At 41.8% G+C, this 20,757-nt stretch overlaps 1 protein-coding gene across 4 annotated transcripts in view; it reads left to right on the forward strand.

Moving 5' to 3' along the window:
• Positions 1–20,757, forward strand: part of wdr27 (WD repeat domain 27) — a 412,961-nt gene that overhangs the window by 10,604 nt on the left and 381,600 nt on the right. For 3 of the 4 annotated variants that reach the window (XM_068045466.1, XM_068045467.1, XM_068045469.1), the window contains exons 4-11: positions 1,172–1,296; positions 2,404–2,517; positions 7,494–7,545; positions 7,678–7,748; positions 10,444–10,567; positions 13,045–13,207; positions 14,791–14,894; positions 15,458–15,522. In XM_068045466.1, coding sequence (XP_067901567.1) covers positions 1,172–1,296; positions 2,404–2,517; positions 7,494–7,545; positions 7,678–7,748; positions 10,444–10,567; positions 13,045–13,207; positions 14,791–14,894; positions 15,458–15,522 — 818 coding nt within the window. The remainder of the gene's footprint in view (positions 1–1,171; positions 1,297–2,403; positions 2,518–7,493; positions 7,546–7,677; positions 7,749–10,443; positions 10,568–13,044; positions 13,208–14,790; positions 14,895–15,457; positions 15,523–20,757) is intronic. The other variant, XM_068045468.1, reaches the window with a different exon arrangement.

The raw sequence follows: 20,757 nt of genomic DNA on the forward strand, positions 1-20,757 counted from the left end.
AAAGCTAGTCCTGCTTTCTGTTCTAAATCTCTTAGATCTAGATCCCTCAATTATTGGAAAATGTCTGTGTTAACTGTATTTTAATTGAGTGTTTGATTGTATGTAGATGATGGACATTAACTGGAGATTCATTTGTGCACCTATAAATAGGAACAGACAAACTGTGGTTGTTAGTTTAGGAGTGCATGTTTTTAGTGTGTATTTCTATAAATAAAAGCTTGTAAATGTGTGTAAAGATTGGCTCCAGTTCTATCTTTCACCACTTGGCTTTCTGGAATAGAATACCAACCCTTCATAATTTGAAAGAACTCTATCAAATCACCCCATAATCTCCTCTGTTTTAATGAAAACAGCCTCTATTTTTCTGGTCTTCACATATGTATTTTCTCATACCAGGCATCCTAGTGAATCTGCATTGTACCATCTCTATTATCAGCATCTTTCTTATAGTGTAGAGTCCAAAACTGCACATAGTACTTCAGTCGTGTCTTACAAAGGATTTATATAAATTCACCATTACATCTCAATTTTTATATTCTATATCTTTTGTCAGAAAACTCAATATTCTATTTGCTGTTTTTTAATTGGTCTTACTGATCTGAAGTGGAACTTTTAAGGTCTTATGATCTGATCCCCCAAATTCCTTTGCTTTTCTACATCATCCAGTATCCGCTTTCCAACTAAAATAATATTTTTATAACCATTATGTACCATCTCAAATTTAATAATATTGATTTCCATCTGCCATCATTTTGCCCATTCCACCATCTATCATCTCCTTGCAGCTTGTTTTGGTCGTCGGAATGATTTACTATACTTCCTGTTTAAGTATACCAGACTTCCTCTAGTCCTATATCCAAATCATTGATTTAAACAGTAACAAAAGGGGTCCCAGAACAGAACCATATGGGACAGCACTATCCAGTTCCAACTGCTCTGAGAAACTGCTTTCCGCCTTTATTTTCTGTTTCCTTCTTTCTGTCTAGTTTTTGATCCAATCTACTAACCTGCTCCTTAATCTTTTCTGATAGTCTCCTGTGTGGCACCTTGTCAGACTTCCAGCTCTTGTGTTCAGCATGTAGAAAGAAATACTAGTCCTTAGGAACACCTTGGCTCTACGTTTGTATATATTTTTGTGGGTGTGGTTGTAAATTTAACTTGATACTTGCAGGTTTTGTCCCGAGAGGAACTGTTGTGGGAACTCTACTGGGAAACGTGTTATATTTATGCTTTAGTCCAGATGACCAAACACTGGCCACTTGTGCAGACAATAAAATCTATGTTTTAAACTGTAAGGTAAGTATAAAAACAATATTTTAGAACTTAGCGATACTGAATTATTAATCTCAATTTTAACCCCCAGCATGTTTCAGGGTGGGGACAAGAGAGTGTAAAGTGCATTTTCAGGCCTGTATTTGAGGCCCAGGGTATTTTAACTGCTAGACCTCATCTGCACGTTGCTGGTCTGTTCTTTGCCTGAAACAGGTGAAAAGTGGCAACTGCTTATCTAGTGGGAGAAATAGTTCAGACAGTCACAGACCACTGACTGGCACCAAAGGGAGGCTTGCTAGCAAGTAGGTAAGTCGTGAGAGTAGGGTTTTTTTTGAGAAGGTCTCGCAGGACGGAAGGGGGCAATTAGTCTGCAAAATGGGGAGGCTGCAACTTCCCTTGTGGGGCCCCCACTGAACACTAGATACCAGAACAGAACAAGTGGTCCCTGTATCCAGTGTTCCAAGAGCACAAATGGCATGAAATGCGTTGGATTTAGTGGAATAAACATATACTGTATTATTCAGGCAGAAAGCCTAGACCATTGAGTCACCAAGCTGCTCACTACATTTCTTCACTTTATTAGGATTTTTTATTGGAGTAGATGAGGAAGAAGAGGATAGGAAATATTTGTCAAATGGTGAATGCTAGTGCTGGAGAGAAAGGCTTCCTTGATTCTGCTCCGTGTGTAATATGACCTGACCTTAACATCAAAAAACTACTTCCTCTGCAGTAGTGTGGCATTTGAATCTACATAGCCAGTCATTTTTGTGATTTGGCTGAGTGATATTGCCAAGTTGATGGTGCATTGCACACAATTTTGCCTTGTTATTCTGCATGGTAAGGTGAGAGGACAAAGTTTAAGAACATCATCCACTCTTGATTACTGTGTTGTTCCAATTTTTAACTATATTTAATGAATTAAAATAATAGTCTAAATCTTACCCATTTGCCTTATGTATAATGAAAAAAAATTTAATCATCACCTTTTTCTTAATAGGTGGTTTATGATGAATAAATATGTAACTTTCTAATGTTAATAATCAGGTGATTAACTGATATTAGGTTAAAAAGAGAAATTCATGCTCTTGTGAAACTGGCCTATTTATATACTTGTGTTTAATACTCTATTAGCAGGAGGATATTTTGGCTGTCTTGGAAGGTCATCTTGGTGCAGTAACAGCTGCAGAATTTTGCCCTTGTCAATTGAACATACTCGTATCGATCTCTGAAGACAGGACTTTTAAGGTATGAAAGTTGCAGTTTTTAATTTTTAAAAATAATTTAAGTAGTTTTTGTCCTAGAAAATATCTCAATCTACAATCCTTCCAGCCTTGATGTTCTCAAATTAGAATGTATCCCAACACCTCCAGTTTTCTTCCCAAACCTATGACTTCTCCATCTCCCAAGAGTCAGTTGTCACAGTATCAACTGCTTCGTTGGAGTATGTTTTCCAGCCTCCAAAAATGAGTCATTCACTTCACAGATCTATCTCTGCCTCCTCTTTTATTACTTCTATCTCTTTATAACTGAATTTAGACTAGAACTTCATAGAAATTACATCTTTGCTGATGCTAGCTCCATAACCAACTCTGTCTACTTGAATCACATTTCCTTTCCCTGTATCCTTTTCATTTATTTCCCATTTCTAGTTAAATGATGTTGTAATTTTTGCTTCACTAGCCACTTCTTCTAGGGCATTCCAGTTCTTAAGAAAAAACTTCTACATACCACCCCTTTCCACATTTAGTGATAATCTTGAGTCTGTGGCAGAGAAATTCAACTCATGGACATCCGTTTGGTGCCTAAAAAGCTGGTAGCTAAGACTCTAAAATTGCGTGGTGGAAGGGTAAGGCTCTTCTCGGCTGCCCCATTGATAACCAAGCCCTGCCTGATGCCATATTTAGGCAGGCTTGTAAATGTGTGAGTAGTCTTCCTGCATGAACCTGCACAGGACTTCTTTAATATACAAATCAGTGTTTTCTGCTGGTTGTGAGACCCAGATTTAAAATTCAGGTACAAACTGGAGGACCATGCACTGTTCCAGCAACTCCTAGTTGTACCAGGCCTTGAGTGGTCCTTGAAGGGACCACTGGAGGCAGGTCAACAAGTCCTATTCAAAGGGGTTTTGGTAGAGTAGATAGGGAGAAACAGCTTCCATTGATAGGAAGTAGGTTGGCCGTTCGTCCAGTTTTCAGGTGGTCTATCCCCTGATTTGAACCGGATGCCTTATAGTTCGGTACTTTTGTTTTGAAGTGCTCAACCTCTAGGAAAGCACTTAAAATTGAAATTGTTGGTCCTGTCTGTGCCTGCGAAAGCCCGACCCAGAGCCACCATAGAAGCCCTGCAGAGATCCTATCAGACCTATCCATGTGTGTGCCCTTATGACGCCTTCAGACTACGCTGCTGTGTCGCTTGCTCGGTGATTAATGTAGACGTAGAGCTACACTGATGTACACTGCTTTCGAGTAGCTGCCATGAGGAGAGATACAACAGCAGCCTGGTAAAAAAAACCTCTCCATGTCTGTCTTTGCCTTGCTTCTATTCTCAAGCTGGATATTGCTGCTCATGAAATGGATCGGGTTACTAGGCAGTCTCAAAACTTGTCCACACAGTTCCTGATTAAAAGCATCACTCAAATGTTTTTAAACCTGCTTTACCTCCTCCAAGGTTCATTATACACTGGAAATGTACAAGCTCCCCAAGTTTAGCTCACTCTAAGGTGCTGGGTTTATTATATAAGGTGTTCTCATGCGTTTGATCAAAAGGTTCAAATCAATAGTTATTAATTTATTTGAATTAAAAAGTGTGCAAATGCGTGTGTGTGTAGTGATTGGCAGGGGTGTTCGGTATTCTTGAGGCCCATCAGTTGCCACCCTAGTTGGAGGTTTGGTAACTAGAGGATACAAATTTAAGGTAATTGACAAAAAAGCTATGGAGGAGATGAGAATTTCTTTTACACAATGATCTGGAATGCACTGCCTGAAAGGGTGGTGGAAGAAGATTCAGTCGTAACTTTCGAAAGGGAATTGGATAAATACTTAAAAAGGAGAAATTTGCAAGGCTATGGGGAAAGGGCAGGGGAGTGGGATTAACTGGATAGCTCATATATATAAAGCTGGCACAGGCACTTCTGTGGTTCAATGAAAGTTATATTATCTTGGAGCCAGAAGGAGCAAGAGTACTGTTCCTAGCTCCACAAAATTATTGAGGACCATTGGCAGCCCAAGTTCGATCACTTTTGCCTTTGCCTTTCCCCCACCTGTGGTTTGATTCATATTGGACCCAGCAAGCTGTTTAGCGCATACAGTTAATCGTACTTTCATTCTAGTGAGACCTGATGCTGAATTTGCCTTGGGCACAGAGAATTCGCACCGTCAACATCCATCCTGTCTTGGGTACAAGTTGAATTTCATCAGCTATGTCCACTCACCAACCAGACTATCACTACCTTCTCAAACCTTTTTGTTAAACTGAAAACCTAAACCTTCACTGTTCCAGTGAAAAAAATCACTTTTTTTAGACCTTCATAGTTATAATCTTATTCCTGATGTTAATCTTGTTATACCCGTAACATGATTGCAATATTCTTTTTTTAATAGTGCATCCCATAATGCTCCCGACTGTCATTGTCTTGTACAGATTCAGCATCACTTTTCCTTGCTCTTATATCAGAGAGAGGCAGCATATTTATCAATACAATTCCCTAATCAGTCACCAGTGACATGCAGAACTATATCAGATCAGCCATGATCTTGTTGAATGGTGGAGCAGTCTCGAGGGGCTGAGTGGCCTATACCTGCTCCTAACTCGTATGCTCCTATGTAATTTAGGAAGCAATTCTAGAGCACCAGCTCCAATATTGGCTGTTTTAGGAATTGCTTTGTTTACACATGGATCATAATACAGCCAGAACAGCATAAAACAGTGTATTCTTGCAAGCTTATGTGCACTGTCCTTCAGCCACAGTTTGTCGATAGGCTGGGTTTTATTTCGCTAGCGGGGTTCCTGGTGACAGGCTGGAAGGCAGTGGAGGGGTGGGTGGGGTGGGAGGTTGCAATACCACCTCGGCCCTCATTGGACCCTGGCCGAAGTCTACGGCAGGCAGGTAATTAACTGCCTGTCTTCGGGGATGCCATCCCCTTGAAGGGATAAGATCCCATCCCAAGAGCTGCTGGCCAATCAGAGGCCTGGCAGCTCAGCAGTGCCACCAGGAGCAGTGGCCACTGCCGGTACTGCAGGAGGCCTAGAGTAGTGAAGATGGAGGAGGCCCTGGGACCAACGTAAGTGGGGTTCGGGTTGCTGGGGCCAGTCAGGCAGGCCCCGGCGAGTGGGTGGGGGTGGTTGGTGAGGGTAGGGTGGTGGCGTACCTTGGGGGGGCAGCCATTGCTGTGGACCCTCCTTTGGCTGTGGATTTCCCAAGAGAAGGACCCCCCCCCCCCCCGAGCCAGCTAGGAGGCTGCCAGGTCTCACCTGGCAGTGTCTTCATGTAGCAGCAGGTCCCTTGGGTGTCAGCTAAATGCTAGCCGAGGCGGGAGATGTCCTATAAGTGGCCCTTAATGGGCCACTTAAGTGGCCTAATTGGCCTCCCAGCGGACTTCCCGTCAGCCGCGGCGCCCACCACAGACAGTAAGACACCCCACTCCATTTTGTCTGCCACCCCCCCAGCTTCCCAGCCCGTCTCCAAGGGCCAGGTAAAATCCAGCCCTATGTGTCTGACAGTCATATTTTCCCAATAGCTTGTAGGGTACTTTGAGCACATGAGCTGCTGAGCCTCCCAGGGACCAGAAAAGATGGCTGCTTCTGCTTTCTGTTATTGCTGCTATTTGGAGCAGCTTCAGCATTGCTACTTGGAATAATTTTGGGAATTCACAAAACAGTTTGTAGTTGGTGCAGATCCACATCGCAAAACCACCCATAGTTCAACCAAACTGTCAAGTTCACTCAGCCTGGAAACGTGTTGTAAGAGGCACTTTTCTGAAGTGGGGTTTAACAAATATTTGAGGAAGAACAGCTCTGTATCTGTGTAGTGGAATTCTAAGTGCATTCAGAAATAACTTTTTTTTAAATATTCGTTCACGGGATATGGGCGTTGCTGAAAAGGCCAGCATTTATTGCCCATCCCTAATTGTGCTTGAGAAGGTGGTGGTGAGCTGTCTTCTTGAGCCGCTGCAGTCCATGTGGGGTAGGTACATCCACAATGCTGTTAGGAAGGGAGTTCCAGGATTTTGACCCAGCGACAGTGAAGGGACGGTGATATAGTTCCAAGTCAGGATGGTGTGTGACTTGGAGGGGAACTTGCAGGTGGTGGTGTTCCTGAGCATCTGCTGCCCTTGTCCTTCTAGGTGGCAGAGGTCGCGAGCTTGGAAGGTGCTGTCGAAGGAGCCTTGGTTTGGTGCTGCAGTACATCTTGTAGATGGCACCCACTGCTGTCACTGTGCGTCGGTGGTGGAGGGAATGAATGTTTTTGGATGGGGTACTAATCAAGCAGCTGCTGTGTCTTGGATGGTGTCGAGCTTTGAGTGTTGTTGCAGTTGCACACTCATCCAGGCAAGTGGAGAGTATTCTATCACACTCCTGACTTGTGCCTTATAGGTGGTGGACAGGCTTTGGGGAGTCATGAGGTGAGTTACTCGCTGCAGGATTCCTAGCCTCTGACCAGCTCTTATAGCCATGGTATTAATATGGCATAATGTTGCTGCACATAGCAATAAGAGCAATTCTCACCTCATAACTTTAGCACAAACAAGTGATTTGTGCATGTGCAATCCCTTGGGAGTGTAATTCATTCTGATACAATAGCAAGGTCCCAAGATTGAATTACAGACAGCTCCCACCCCCATCCCCACCCCCACCCCCACCCCCACCCCCATCCCACCCACTTAACTGTGGCACCAGCTGAAATTGATTAGGCTCCAATGTTGAGCAGCGATGTGGCGCTTGATTGGCACCTGCAGTATGCTTAAATTAGGATGATGAGGCCCAAGGACAAATATAGTTTGGCCCTTGGGCATCTCTGTTTTAGCATACCATCATATGCCTTGTGGAATTGCACCCAGTTTGGAACACTATTGAATTTAGGAGTAGCAGTGTAAAATCTAAGACCTTTGAACGTTGACTTCTAAGGCACATGTCTTTTAAAAAATGTCTCCTTGACTTGTAAATTTATGCAATGTAATGAACATTATTCTGTAGCAATGGTATTTCTCTTCTTTTTTAATAAGGTTTGGGATCTCACCAGTAATTCATTACTCTATCAGTCGGCAGTGTTATCAGGTAAGTTTGCATCAGTCATATTGAACCTTTCATTGATGAAGATGTGTGGATTGTTTAACATGTGATCATTTCTAAGCTATAAGCTATGATATAAATCGTGATATAATTCTGAAGTATTTCATTTTTATATAGCCTCCCCTCTGTTAAGCTTGTGTATGGACAACAGAACTAATCAGTTTATCATTGGATCTGCTAATGGACAGGTAGGAGGAGTGATGTCTTTGTGTATAATTCCTAAAACTTTGTCGAAAAGTTAGTAGAAGGTTTTCAGGTTTTGTTTGACGGATTAATGCTAATTTAGTTAATACAATTTCTTCCCATACCAGATGCTCTTTGTATGTACATAATGCTGTATCAAACTTGTTTTCAATCTTATTTAACCTGCAGTTTTCTTGTATTCTTCTATTTATCTATTTATATCTATCCAGTAATCCTACCTGTGTATGTTACATTTCAAATATCATACCACAGGCATCACACCTTGGCTGGAAATTTATGAGCACGCTGCAAATCGCGGCGGTGCACTCTCATCTTGGCTGTCCACTTGCGCGGATGCGCCATCACTGAGCCTCCGCGATATTTCGCGTGGAGGCTCATTTAAATGGAGGGGGCAGAGCGGCCGCCCCCGATGACGTAGAGGGGGGCCACTGCTCCGTCCCAGACAACGGTATCCGGCGCCACCGTGCAGGCGCCAGCGCCATTTTAAATTTCAATGTTTAAAGGTCCCACCGCACTTATATTTGAAATAAAATTTTATTCAAACTTTGCATCCCCTCTCCCAACCCCCCAATGAGTTCCCAATAAATAAAATTACATATACTCAGAAAAAACAATTTTTCAATTAATGACCTTTAACCCCCCCCTACCTTCAGAACATTTGACCCTCAACCCCTTCCCGTTTTCTCTGCTCCCACACCCATCCCGATCTGAATAGTTCACTGCTTCCCCCCTCCCCACAAGTGTCACACCAACTGCATTTCTTTTATTTATGTTCATTTCCAAACTCAAAAACAACCAGCAAAATAGATGATGAATTTAAATAGCAGAAATTGGTTCAGAGTAAAAGTCTTGCGTTTAAATAGATGTTTCTAAGGCAAACCAGTAAGTCATATTCATTTTCCAGAAATGAATCCAAAAGCCTTGCTACACTGTCTCCAAAGAAAGCCTTTACAAACTTCTTTTAGAATTGCCCTTCTGACTTCCATATACCAGCAAAATTCCTTGCTACAGCATAATCTTTCACTCACAATGAGCAGTGCCATAGAAGATATGTGTGGAAAAGATAGCAAAAGAGAAAAAACTATGATATTTATAAAATGAATGAAAGAGATTGAATAACAAACAAGCAATAATGTTAAGACTGTTGTATTTGGTAATATCTGTGTTCCGTGCATGTGTCAATTCTAACCTGTACGTATGGCACTTCAGTAGGACTGAATATCCAGTGTGTTGTATCACAACAGTCAAATGCAATTTTGCCTGTTTTGCAGCCCCACCCGTGCCCATTTTCACCTCTATACGCCTGTGAAAACCTTTATTAGATTAATTTATTCTTTTAGTATGTGTTCAGTGGGTAATTGTTGCTATGTGATATACAATGTGTTGTAGGAATGAGCCACACAACAGAAGGAGCTCAGATACAAAACTTTTAATTATACATGGAAATAAATATAGTTATTTCTCTTGTATTGTAAGAACTCCCCATTTTTGATCTCCAGGTTATAGACAAAGGTTCTCAGCTCAGGTCATTTATGGAATCTGTCATTGAATCATTTAATAGAGACTTGCAGGTTGATAGGTAAATTGGCCATTATAAATTGTCACTAGTATAGGTAGGTGGTAGGGAAATATAGGGACAGATGGGGATGTTTGGTAGGAATATGGGATTAGTGTAGGATTAGTATAAATGGGTGGTTGATGTTTGGCACAGACTCGGTGGGCCGAAGGGCCTGTTTCAGTGCTGTATCTCTCTAATCTAACAATGCAAATCGGCACAGCTTCTAGACCTGGATATCAGTTGGGACGTACTTATGGTGGAGAATTGCAATTTTCAGTACTGGCTGGGTACTACTGCGTACTTTATTGATGCAAAAATTTCCTTTCTCTGACGTTAAAAAAAGAGAAAAACTTGCATTTATGCAGTGCCTTTCATAACTTCATGACATCTGAAGTGCTTTACAACAACAACTTGTATTTATGTAGCACCTTTAACGTAATAAAACATGCCAAGTCACTTCACAGTAACATTATAATACAAAATATATCAAGCCACATAAGGGGATATTAAGGCAGATGACCAAAAGCTTGGTCAAACGATTTTAAGAAGTGTCTTAAAGGAAGCAAAAGAGGTAGGGAGGGAATTCCAGAGCTTAGGGCCCAGGCAGCTGAAGGCACAGCCACCAATGGATGAGGAGTTAAAATCAGGGCTACTCAAGAGGCCAGAATTAGAGGAGCGCAGATATCTCAGATGGCTGTTGGGAGAGTACAGAGATAGGGAGGGGCGAGGCCCTGGTGGAATTTGAAAACAAGAATAAAAATTTTAATATCGAGGCATTGCTTACCCAGGAGCCAATGTAGGTTAGCAAGCACAGGGGTGATGGGTGAAAGGAATGAGGCTTTAAAGCCAAAGAAGTCACTGTGGTAATGTCACCAAAAGGAATTGAATTGTCATTTGGATAGAGTAGGGAGAGGAAATTGAGTGGTTTTGCCTTAAAAGTTTCTTAAAGTGACAGTTATCTCTAACAATTTTTCAAGTCAGTCAGTCTACTTACAATATATGGAGCAGACACTTATTTGTATAATAACTACAGCTAAAGATGGTCAATCTGTTCTTTTCTATTCATAATTTATGTTTTGCCAACTTCAATAATGGAAATAATTCTAAGTTGTTTCTTGCAGCTAGATGTTTTCACTTTCCTGGATGGACAGCAGTGTCGTCGTGTGCTGCACATTGACCTACAGAAAGAACAGCAGAAATACTACTGCAAGATCCAGCAGAAAGTCAGATTATCAGAAAATGCAGGTACTGAGCCAGACTTAATTATTTTAAAGTCACTCACTTCAGCCTTATTGTTTTGTTTTCTATCTTTATAAATGATCTGGAGCTAGGTGACACAAGCACAGTGGCTAAATCTGCAGCTACTGCAGAGTGATTGAAGATGGTAGACTCCAAAACTGAACAGGATAAGATACACGACAGTTTGCATTCATCTGGGAATTGGACAGACAGGTGGCAGATTAAATTCACTGCAGAGAAATGCAAAGTGCTTCAAATGTGGACAAAAGTCTCCATGCAGGGAATATTAAATAGAATTCTTAAATAATCTGCATGGAAAATTTATCTTCTGTAACTTTGGTCATCTCTGCCCCACCTAAGCCGATCTCCTACCAAAACTCTTTATCTTTTGTGATGCTCACGTAAGGTGCAGTGATTAAAACTGCAAGATCTCACCCTGAAGAGTTATAAAAACAGACTTTTCTTTTAAAACAGTGGACAATGTGTTTCAAAATGGCCCCTGAAGGTCAAAGGACCTGGTTTGTGTATTCAAACTGTTCACTGTTTGGCAAGGACAAAACAATACATTCAGAGCTAAGAGGTGTCTTTTGCACCCATCCTAACCCCATCGAGACATTTTTGAATTCTTCTGAAACAAAGAATGTATGAAGTAGCCACATCCTGGGCCATTGTCGATCACTCCAGGGAGGAAAATCTCTGTCTCCCAACAGAGGAAAATGTGTGAAAACATTTTTGACCTTAAAAATAGCCCACTGGAGAAAGAGGAGGGAGACCCAGGGAGCAGCATCAAATAAACTTGTCCAGCTGAGAGATGGGAGGAAAATCCACCAAGCCAAGAAGGAAGGCGTCCTGCTGTGAATTCTACATTTTCAACCGGTGCAGCAGAGAATTGGAAGTGATCCTCTGTCTTCAAACTGAACTTTCAACCAACAGAGAAGTCTACAAACACCTCAGGCCTACAACTGAAGAGAACCTGACCTTCGAGAGAATTCTACAGGTTTACCGTGAACCCTGAAACCGTACCTTACTTCAAGCCACTTACCTCTTTTCATCTCTGTGTCTCGTGTGTGTGTGTGTGCGTGCATGTGCGTGCGCACGCGCGCGTGCGTGAATGCAAGAATGGGTGCAGTTACGAAATTTCAGAATAAGGCATATTGCTCAGTAAATAAGTAATCTTCTATTGTAAACCTACAGGAAAACCTGTCGCTGTCTGTTTGTTTGACAAATGAAATACAAAGGAGATAAAACCCTAATAACAAAAATACTTGTAGTCGGGTGGGAGTCAAATATTGTGAAGCACCCACACCCCTTACCATATGGCTGTAACACTATGCTTTTTTTCACCACCATACTTGCCTGTTCCAATGCTCTCATCCTCCCATCCTTGACCTTCTGTAAACTGCAGCTCAGCCGAAATTGGTGCCCGTATCCTGCACCAGGCTCCCCTCACCTGTAACCCCTGTCCTCCCAGTCCCCTAAAACCTCAAATTTACAATTCACATCCTCATTTTTTAATCTCTTCATGTCTTTGCCCCTCCCTATCTCTGTAAGATCCTCAAATCCTACAACTCCTTCTGAAATCCCCATTCCTAGCCTCTTGCCTCTTGTACATCTCTTTCTTTGCTCTCCATTGTTGGATATGCTTTCAGTTGACTAGGCTCCATATTCTGGATTTCACTCCCTATACTCCGCTGCGCCTCAACCTCCATCTCCTCCTTTAAGACCCAACTCTTGACCTGGCTTTTGGTAACCCTTCCTAATAGTTCCTGTGTAGATTAGTGTCTATTATTGTTGATTATACCTCTGTGAAGCATCTTATGAGTTTTTTTATATTAAAGGTGCTATATAAATGCAAGTTGTTGTCATGATCCTACTTTTTTGTTTATTTAGTCAAGCTCTAGTCAGAGTATGCGCATGTACATTTTACCAGGCAGAGTCTATCTTTCGAGATAAAGGTAATATGTAAAACCAGAAAAGCAATGGATGCATTGCTGGATAATCAGTACCTGAAAGAGAAAGAGATCTTAGCATTTTGGGTGGCACGTTTTTTTTTAGAGATACAGCACTGAAACAGGCCCTTCGGCCCACCGAGTCTGTGCCGACCATCAACCACCCATTTATACTAATCCTACACTAATCCCATATTCCTACCACATCCCCACCTTCCCTATATTCCCCTACCACCTACCTATACTAGGGGCAATTTATAATGGCCAATTTACCTATCAACCTGCAAGTCTTTGGCTGTGGGAGGAAACCGGAGCACCCGGAGGAAACCCACGCGGTCACAGGGAGAATTTGCAAACTCCGCACAGGCAGTACCCAGAATTGAACCCAGGTCGCTGGAGCTGTGAGGCTGCGGTGCTAACCACTGTGGCACCCCTTGATTTTAACATCAGAATTCTTAGTTTTTGTTTCTAACTTCCATTATTCACATTTTATACCTTTTGTTGATGTAATTGTTCATCATTTTCTATTTACAGATGTTGAATGTATGAACAGTCAGAGTAATTATAAGAATCTGCACTATTCTTCACCCTATCTGAATGATTTGGAAAGTGGACCACGTGCATGCATTGAACTTCCAATCCTCAGAATGTCTCATTGTGAATACTTATTAAGTAGCTTACTGAGAAAGGATTCAAGGTATGCATTTGCACTGATTAAAAATTGCAAATAAATGGATTCTGGTTTGAATAAGAAAATATTACCTTAGTAACTTTCACAGAACAACCCGTATCAATGCTCGCAGGCCAAGGCAGGGAGCCCTCCTTGCAATGCAATGTTAAGGCAGGGCAGGGAATCAGTGGCAAGATGAGGTTGGGGAGCAGATGAGATTGTGTGGAGTGTGGCAGATCGTGAGGGTGGGGGGCTGCTTGTCAGAGAGTGGAAATCTATAGAGAAGAGGTTAATGAAGGATGAGATTGTGAGTCCTGGGTAAAAAGTATTAGATGGGGAAAGGCGGAACAAGTTACTTGGGTGAGCTGTGAAGGCGAGTTAGGACTTTTGCTTGCCTCTTTGTCTATTTTTGCTGAGCTACCAGAGTGGAACTATTGTGACAACTATGAGGGAGCTAGTATCTGACTGGCTGTTTTTCCATAATAGGAGCATGAATCAGTTAGAAAGAAAGTGATTTATTTTTACTGCCTTATTATTGGTTATTTAACTTCAAAACACTCAATCAATCAGATAATCTGAGCATGAGCCTTCGCTCAAAAAATCATGGCCTGGATTTTGAGGTAGTAAAGACGACGAAACTGTCAGCGTTTGCTGTCATTACTCTTCTGAGATGGACTGCAACTTTTGGAGTCCACAAACGTGCACTTATATAAGGAAATCCAGAAGTTGCTGTCAGTGATTCGACGCTTTTCCAGAGACTGTGCTGTTGAAATCCCCTGCCAGAATGCAATCAATTAGAAATCATTGAACAGACAAGAACTTCCACTGTTATGCTATTAGCCTCGCTCTAAGAACACTTGAAAAAGTGACATCTTCTTGAATGAGGTGTACCTGGGTTTTTAATGGTGAACAACCGAGACCTCATCTCCTCCTGCATCGAAGGCCTTGGTTGGGGCAGGCAGATGTTCTGCTCTGGTATACCAGGTGGAAGCTCTGGGTCAAGGATTGGGATCTGGCGTAACTGGATCGCAATTTATTTGCAGCTGTTCCACTCCACTCCCACTAGAGTTATGACAGAAGCACAGTGTAAGGGCCTTGAACGTTTTGATTCTTATTTTTCCTTTACTGTTTAAATGAATTTGTTTAGCTTTTAAAACCTAACTCATGGTCGACTGAAGTGTCATTCTGCCACCATCCAAAGTCAAGGAGCATAAATTGAGGGCACAAGTTAAATCAGTAAACTTAAGTGAGTCCTCAATCTGGGAAAGTAAAAACACTGTCTGGATCAGTGGGAGTGAGGACTCATCATACGAAAATATTCCAGGATGTTAACTCTCCTCTTCATTAATATGAAGAGCAAAGAAGAGTTAGACTCCCAAAATGCGCTAGGTCTGTAATCAAAAGCCGTGTTGTGAATGTTAATCATGTGTGCCTGATAATTATTACCACCATTTTACCATAGTCCCAGGGATAGCTCTTTCAAAGGGCCTGCACAGGCATGATGGGTCAAATGGCCTCCTTCTGTGCTGTATCATTGCATAGATTTGATGATCTGTTTTATTTTGAATTGGACATTTTTAATTGTTTGTATTATTTGTTTGTTCTTTCAGTTTTACATCCGAAAGCTCCAGCAGTCTATGGGTAGGGACAATAAATGGCTTATTCAATATTAATCTGGCCACTGGAGAAATTGATGCTACTGTGCAATTTGAAGGTAATTTTGTACCTTATTTATACATATCGTCCATTCAACTCTTAGTCATTGTGGTTCTATTTTAATTACTTGAGTACTTAATCACTTCCAGTTTTATTTAAATCATTTGTCTTATTTCATAACACTTTGTTTGTTTCAAGATGGCTATAAGTCATCTTGGGGGCGGCACAGTGGCGCAGTGGGTAGCACTGCAGCCTCACAGCTCCTGGGACGCGGGTTCGATTCTGGGTACTGCCTGTGTGGAGTTTGCAAGTTCTCCCTGTGTCTGCGTGGGTTTTCTCCGGGTGCTCCGGTTTCCTCCCACAAGCCAAAAGACTTGCAGGTTGGTAGGTAAATTGGCCATTACAAATTGTCACTAATATAGGTAGGTGGTAGGGAAATATAGGGACAGGTGGGGATGTTTGGTAGGAATATGGGATTAGTTTAGGATTAGTATAAATGGGTGGTTGATGGTCGGCACAGACTCGGTGGGCCGAAGGGCCTGTTTCAGTGCTGTATCTCTAATCTAATCTAATCTAATCATAAGTCTAGGTGGACTAATAACCTAAAATATCTTGTTTCAGATCATCTTGGGTTAAGCATTCAGACGGCTGGATCTTATGCAATAGGAAGCAGAAACACTAACAAGGCAAGAGAAAACTCTTAAAAATCTCTTTAACAGGAAATGATCAAGATTAACTAGTTTTAATTTGGTATATATTCTGTCTGCCTTGTCTATGGTAACAAAATAGGTATATTTACATTGAACACATATTGTATTCCCATTGAAGATAAGTTACATATCAGTCAAATAATGCTGTCTGTTGGAGCTTGGCAAGTAACACTGTGGAGTGATGGAACCTGATTTTCTGTCAGTGATCCTCCCTCCACCTCCATAACAACAATAATAACTTGCATTTATATAGCTCTGTTAATGTAGTAAAAATCCCAAGGCACTTCACAAGGAGCATAATCAGATGATATTTGACACTGAGCCACATAAGGAGATATTAGAACAGGTGACCAAATGTTTGGTCAAGGAGATAGGTTTTAAGGAGTATCTTAAAGGAGGAGAGGTGGAAAGGCAGAGAGGATTGTTGAGGGGGGCTCTGGAATTCCAGAGCTAGGGCCTAGGCTGCTGAAGGCACAGCCGCCAATGATTGAGTAAAGGAAATTGGGGATGCACAGGAGATCGGTATTGGGGAAATGCAGAATTCCCGGACAATTGTAGGGCTGGAGAAGATTACAGAAATAGGGAGAGTTGAGACCATGGAGGGAATAGAACATGAGGATGAGAATTTTAAATTTGTAGCTTTGACAGACCAGGAGCCATTGTAGGTCAGCAAGCACAAGACTGATGGGAGAATGGGACGGTGTGATTTAGGATATGGGTAGCAGAGTTTTAGATGAGCTCAGGTTTACAGAGAGTAGAAGATGAGAGGCTAGCCAGGAAAGCATTGGAGTTGTCAAGCCATATCATTCAGGTCCCAATCTCATCTGCAACCAGCATGGGCCAGGCAGAGAGGGATTCAGAGCCAGAGTTGCCATCAGGACACCTCTTGGTGCTGGTGTCAGAGTGAGAGTCTGTGAGTAGGTGATCCACTTATCTTCTCGACTGTGGTTGGTGTGGGCAGACCCAGCAGGTGAAAGGGCAAAACCAAGCTTGAAAAGAAAATGAGTGTTATCCTTATCAAAGAAGAGAATACATAAGTTACTGGGAAGCGTTTGTAGAATTGTGTCAGCCAAAAGTCACACATTGGTCAAAAATGCACACTAGACTATCATACACAACTGTAACTGACCTGGTTACTTAGAAAATTAACTTTATTCAAGAAGTCCTGGAATGGTTCCTTGCCCTTGGGCTACCCCAGCGAACAAGTTTTGTGTGTTCTTGTATATTAGGAATGGGGAGGGCCATTTCCTTCATCACATAAGCATATGTTCAGTTAATTGGAGAGCAGCATTAACATCGCCAGTAGAATCCTTGTAAGCTGGATCATTGTATCCTCCTGATGAAGGATTTGGCGCATGGGAACAAAAACTAGTTTAAGACTCAATAAACTTCTGTATTACAGCTGCATAAATACAGGCATGAAAATGCAAGTCATTGCATATTGACTATCATTGAATTATTTAGCACAAACCATAGAAGTTTCTTCAAGATTACGTTTCTTTCAAACTCATCTCTTTATACCTGTAAATTGAATCACCAACTGCAATCCAGAGTAAAAATAATTAATTGGGAGAGGGACAATTTTAATGGGGTGAGAATGGATCTGGCTCAGGTAAATTGGATTCAAAGTCACAGACAAAACTGTAATGGAATGATGGTCTGCCTTTAAAGAGGAGATAATGTGGTTACAGTCGAGGTACATTCCCACAAGGAGGTAAGTTAGGACAAACAAAGCCAGAGTTTCCTGGAGGTCGAAATAGAGAGTAAGATGAAGCAGAAAAAGGGTTCTGTATGACAGAAATAAAAACAAGAAATGCTGGAACCACTCAGCAGGTCTGGCAGCATCTGTGAAAAGAGAAGCAGAGTTAACATTTCGGGTCAGTGATCCTTCTTCGGAACCAGCAGTCACTGACCCGAAACGTTAACTCTGCTTCTCTTTTCACAGATGCTGCCAGACCTGCTGAGTGGTTCCAGCATTTCTTGTTTTTATTTCAGATTTCCAGCATCTGCAGTATTTTGCTTTTATTCTGTATGACAGATGTTAGGTTGAAAATACAAGTGAGAACAAGGCTGAATTCAGAAAGTTCAAAGGAGGTGAAATAAGAGAAGCAAAAAGGGAGTGTGCGAAGAGAGACTGGCAGCTAACATTAAAAGGGAATTCAAAAGTATTCTATAGGCATATAAATAGCAAAAATGTGGTAAAAGGAGGAATGGGGCCAAATAGGGACCAAAAAGATTTACGCGTGGAAGGAAAGGGCGTGGCTAAGGTACTAAATGAGTACTTGGGTAGGCTTGCTGTAAGTTGATAAGTTACCAAGACTGGATGAGATGCATCAGAGGGTACTGAGGGAAGTAAGACTGGAAATTGCATTGGAACTGGCCATAATCCTCCAGTCCCCCTTAGGTACAGGTTGGTATCAGATGACTGGAGAATTACAAATGCCACACACCCTTGTTCGAAAAGGGTGTGAGGATAAGACCAGCAACTACAGGCCAGTCAGTTTAACTTCGGTGGTGGGAAAGCTGTTAGAAACAATAATCCGGGATAAAAATTAACAGTCGCTTTGACAAATGTGATTAATTAAGGAAAGTCAACATGGGTTTGTTAAGGGCAAATCTTGTTTAACTAAGTTGTGTTACGACCCCAGTGAGAAAGAGGTCTAGAGTTCCCTTTCAGCCTTCACCTGGTCTTACCCTAACGGGATTTAATTTTAAACACACCATGTTTATAGCTCCCGCTAGGTGAATCCTTGTTCACCGTTTTCCAATTATAAGGCAAAGAAACCAGCACAAACAGGCTTTATAGAGTCATAGAGTTATACAGCACAAAAACAGGCCCTTCGGCCCACCCTGTCTGCGCCAGCCATCAAGCACCTATCTATTCGAATCCCATTTTCCAGCACTTGGCCCGTAGCCTTGTATGCTGTGGCGTTTCAAGTGCTCATCTAAATACTTCTTAAATGCTGTGAGGGTTCCTGCCTCTACCACCCCTTCAGGCAGTACGTTCCAGATTCCAACCACCCTCTGGGTGAAAATTGTTTTCCTCAAATACCCTCTAAACCTCTTGCCCCTTACCATAAATCTATGCCCCCTGGTTATTGACCCCTCCGCTAAGGGAACAAGTTTCTTCCTATCTACCCTATCTATGCCGCTCATAAATTTTGTATACCTCAATCAGGTCCCCCCTCAGCCTTCTCTGCTCTCAGGAAAACAACCCTAGCCTATCCAGTCTCTCTTCATAGCTGAAATGCTCCAGCCCAGGCAACATCCTGGTGAATCTCCTCTGCACCCTCTCCAGTGCAATCACATCCTTCCTATAGTGTGGCAACCAGAACTGTACACAGTACTCCAGCTGTGGCCAAACTAGCGTTTTATACAGCTGTCCTGGATGCACTTTAAGAATTCTGCCTCCTTTCTTAGGTTTAAAGAAGAAAAGTTGAAATTGATTAAACTTAAACTCTAATTCGGGTAACGTCTACGGATACACAACGCACCCACACTAGCATGCATACATGATACACACATGTAAATAGAGACAGAAAAGAGCAGAGGAAGAATAAAGTGGGAAAGTTTGAGGCAATATCTGAAGAGTTTTTGTTAGGGTTCTTCAAGCTCACTGTAGAGTCCTTGATTGTAAGTAGATCTTGCTTTTCTTTGGGGCTCAGTATTCTTCTTAAACCTTGTTCGCTGTAGGAGACTTTTCTCTCAGGTATCACATGTCTTCAGTGGATTCAGAGGCTTGTGAGAAAGAGATGGGAGCAGACAGGAAAGATCTTCTCAATCCAGAAGCAAACAGTCTTTCTCAGTTCAAACTGTTTGTACAATTCAGAAAACCACAGGTTGCCAAGCAGGTTAGTCATGGGACTAACTGGTCTGACCATGTCTTGGATTGTATCACCTTAGCAGTCTCTGGAATGCTCCTGTTACACACAATACCTGGTGATCAAGGTGCATTGTGGGTTGAATGTGTCAGGGAATGGTCCTTTGTTCTTCTAATCACCGTCTGTTAATATGCAAATGTCTTTTCCAGCCCTAGCTGATCTTTTGGACAAGCCTTTCTTCACTCCAGTAACAGTTTAAAATCAATGTTCATGACAAAATTAATGTGCCTAATTCTTGGCGGGTGGGGCCTAGCATGACACTTGATTGAGTTTTTTTCTGAGGTAACAGAGCGGGCTGGTGAGGGTAATGCGGTTGTTGCGTACATGGACTTCCAAAAGGCTTTTGATATAGTGCCACATAACAGGCTTGTCAGCAAAGTTAAAGCCCATGGAATAAAAGGGACAGTGGCAGCATGGATAGAAAGTTGGCTGAATGGCAGGAGGAAGGTATATGATGCATTGCTTTTCTTGAACTATGTTAATGACCTAGATATGGCTGTGCACGGCACAATTTCAAAATTTGCAGATGACAGAACTTTTAAGTATTGTGAACTGTGAGGAGGATGGTCATAGACTTCAAGAGGACATAGACAGGATGGTAGAATGAGTGGACACGTGGCAGATGAAATTTAATGCAGATAAGTGTGAAGTGATACATTTTGGTAGGAAGAATGAGAAGAGGCAATGTAAAATAAAGGATACAACAGAAAAGATTGTTCCTGGGGCTATATGCACACAAATCATTGAAGATGGCGGGGCAGGTTGAGAAAGTTGTTAATAAAGCATATGGGATTCTGGGCTTTATAAATAGTCATAGAGAACAAAAGCAAGGAAGTTATGATGAACCTTTATAAAACACTGATTTGGCATCAACTAGAGTATTGTGTTCAATTCTGGGCACCACACTTCAGGAAGTGTTATGGACAGGCGGTAACGGGTGTGGGTGGTTCCCACTATTCACCTCCCAACTGACTGCAGTCGTGTTTTGTTTAAAATGATGAGTTAGCCCTTTAGTGTTTTACTTGCTAAATAAACAGACAGTAACAGGTTTCCTTGTAGGTTTAAAACAGAAGATTAAATATTTATTGAACAACATTCGTTCCCTGAAATAATCGCAACATCATTCACGCATTTCATTCACTCTCACATGCACTGTCGAAAGAAGATAGATAGAAGGTAAAGGGTAAGAGTTCAAGGTGTGGTAGGTGTTTGTGGTGTATGGTAAACCTGTTTAATCTTCCAAGTAGGACTGTATTTTTTAAAGGTGTAGGCCTGGTTTGTTTGTAGTCTTGAACTTGTTGAGTTGTTACAGTGGTGGTTTACTGGTAGT

This window comes from Heterodontus francisci, chromosome 13, assembly GCF_036365525.1.
Source record: "Heterodontus francisci isolate sHetFra1 chromosome 13, sHetFra1.hap1, whole genome shotgun sequence".
Classification (NCBI taxonomy): domain Eukaryota; kingdom Metazoa; phylum Chordata; class Chondrichthyes; order Heterodontiformes; family Heterodontidae; genus Heterodontus; species Heterodontus francisci.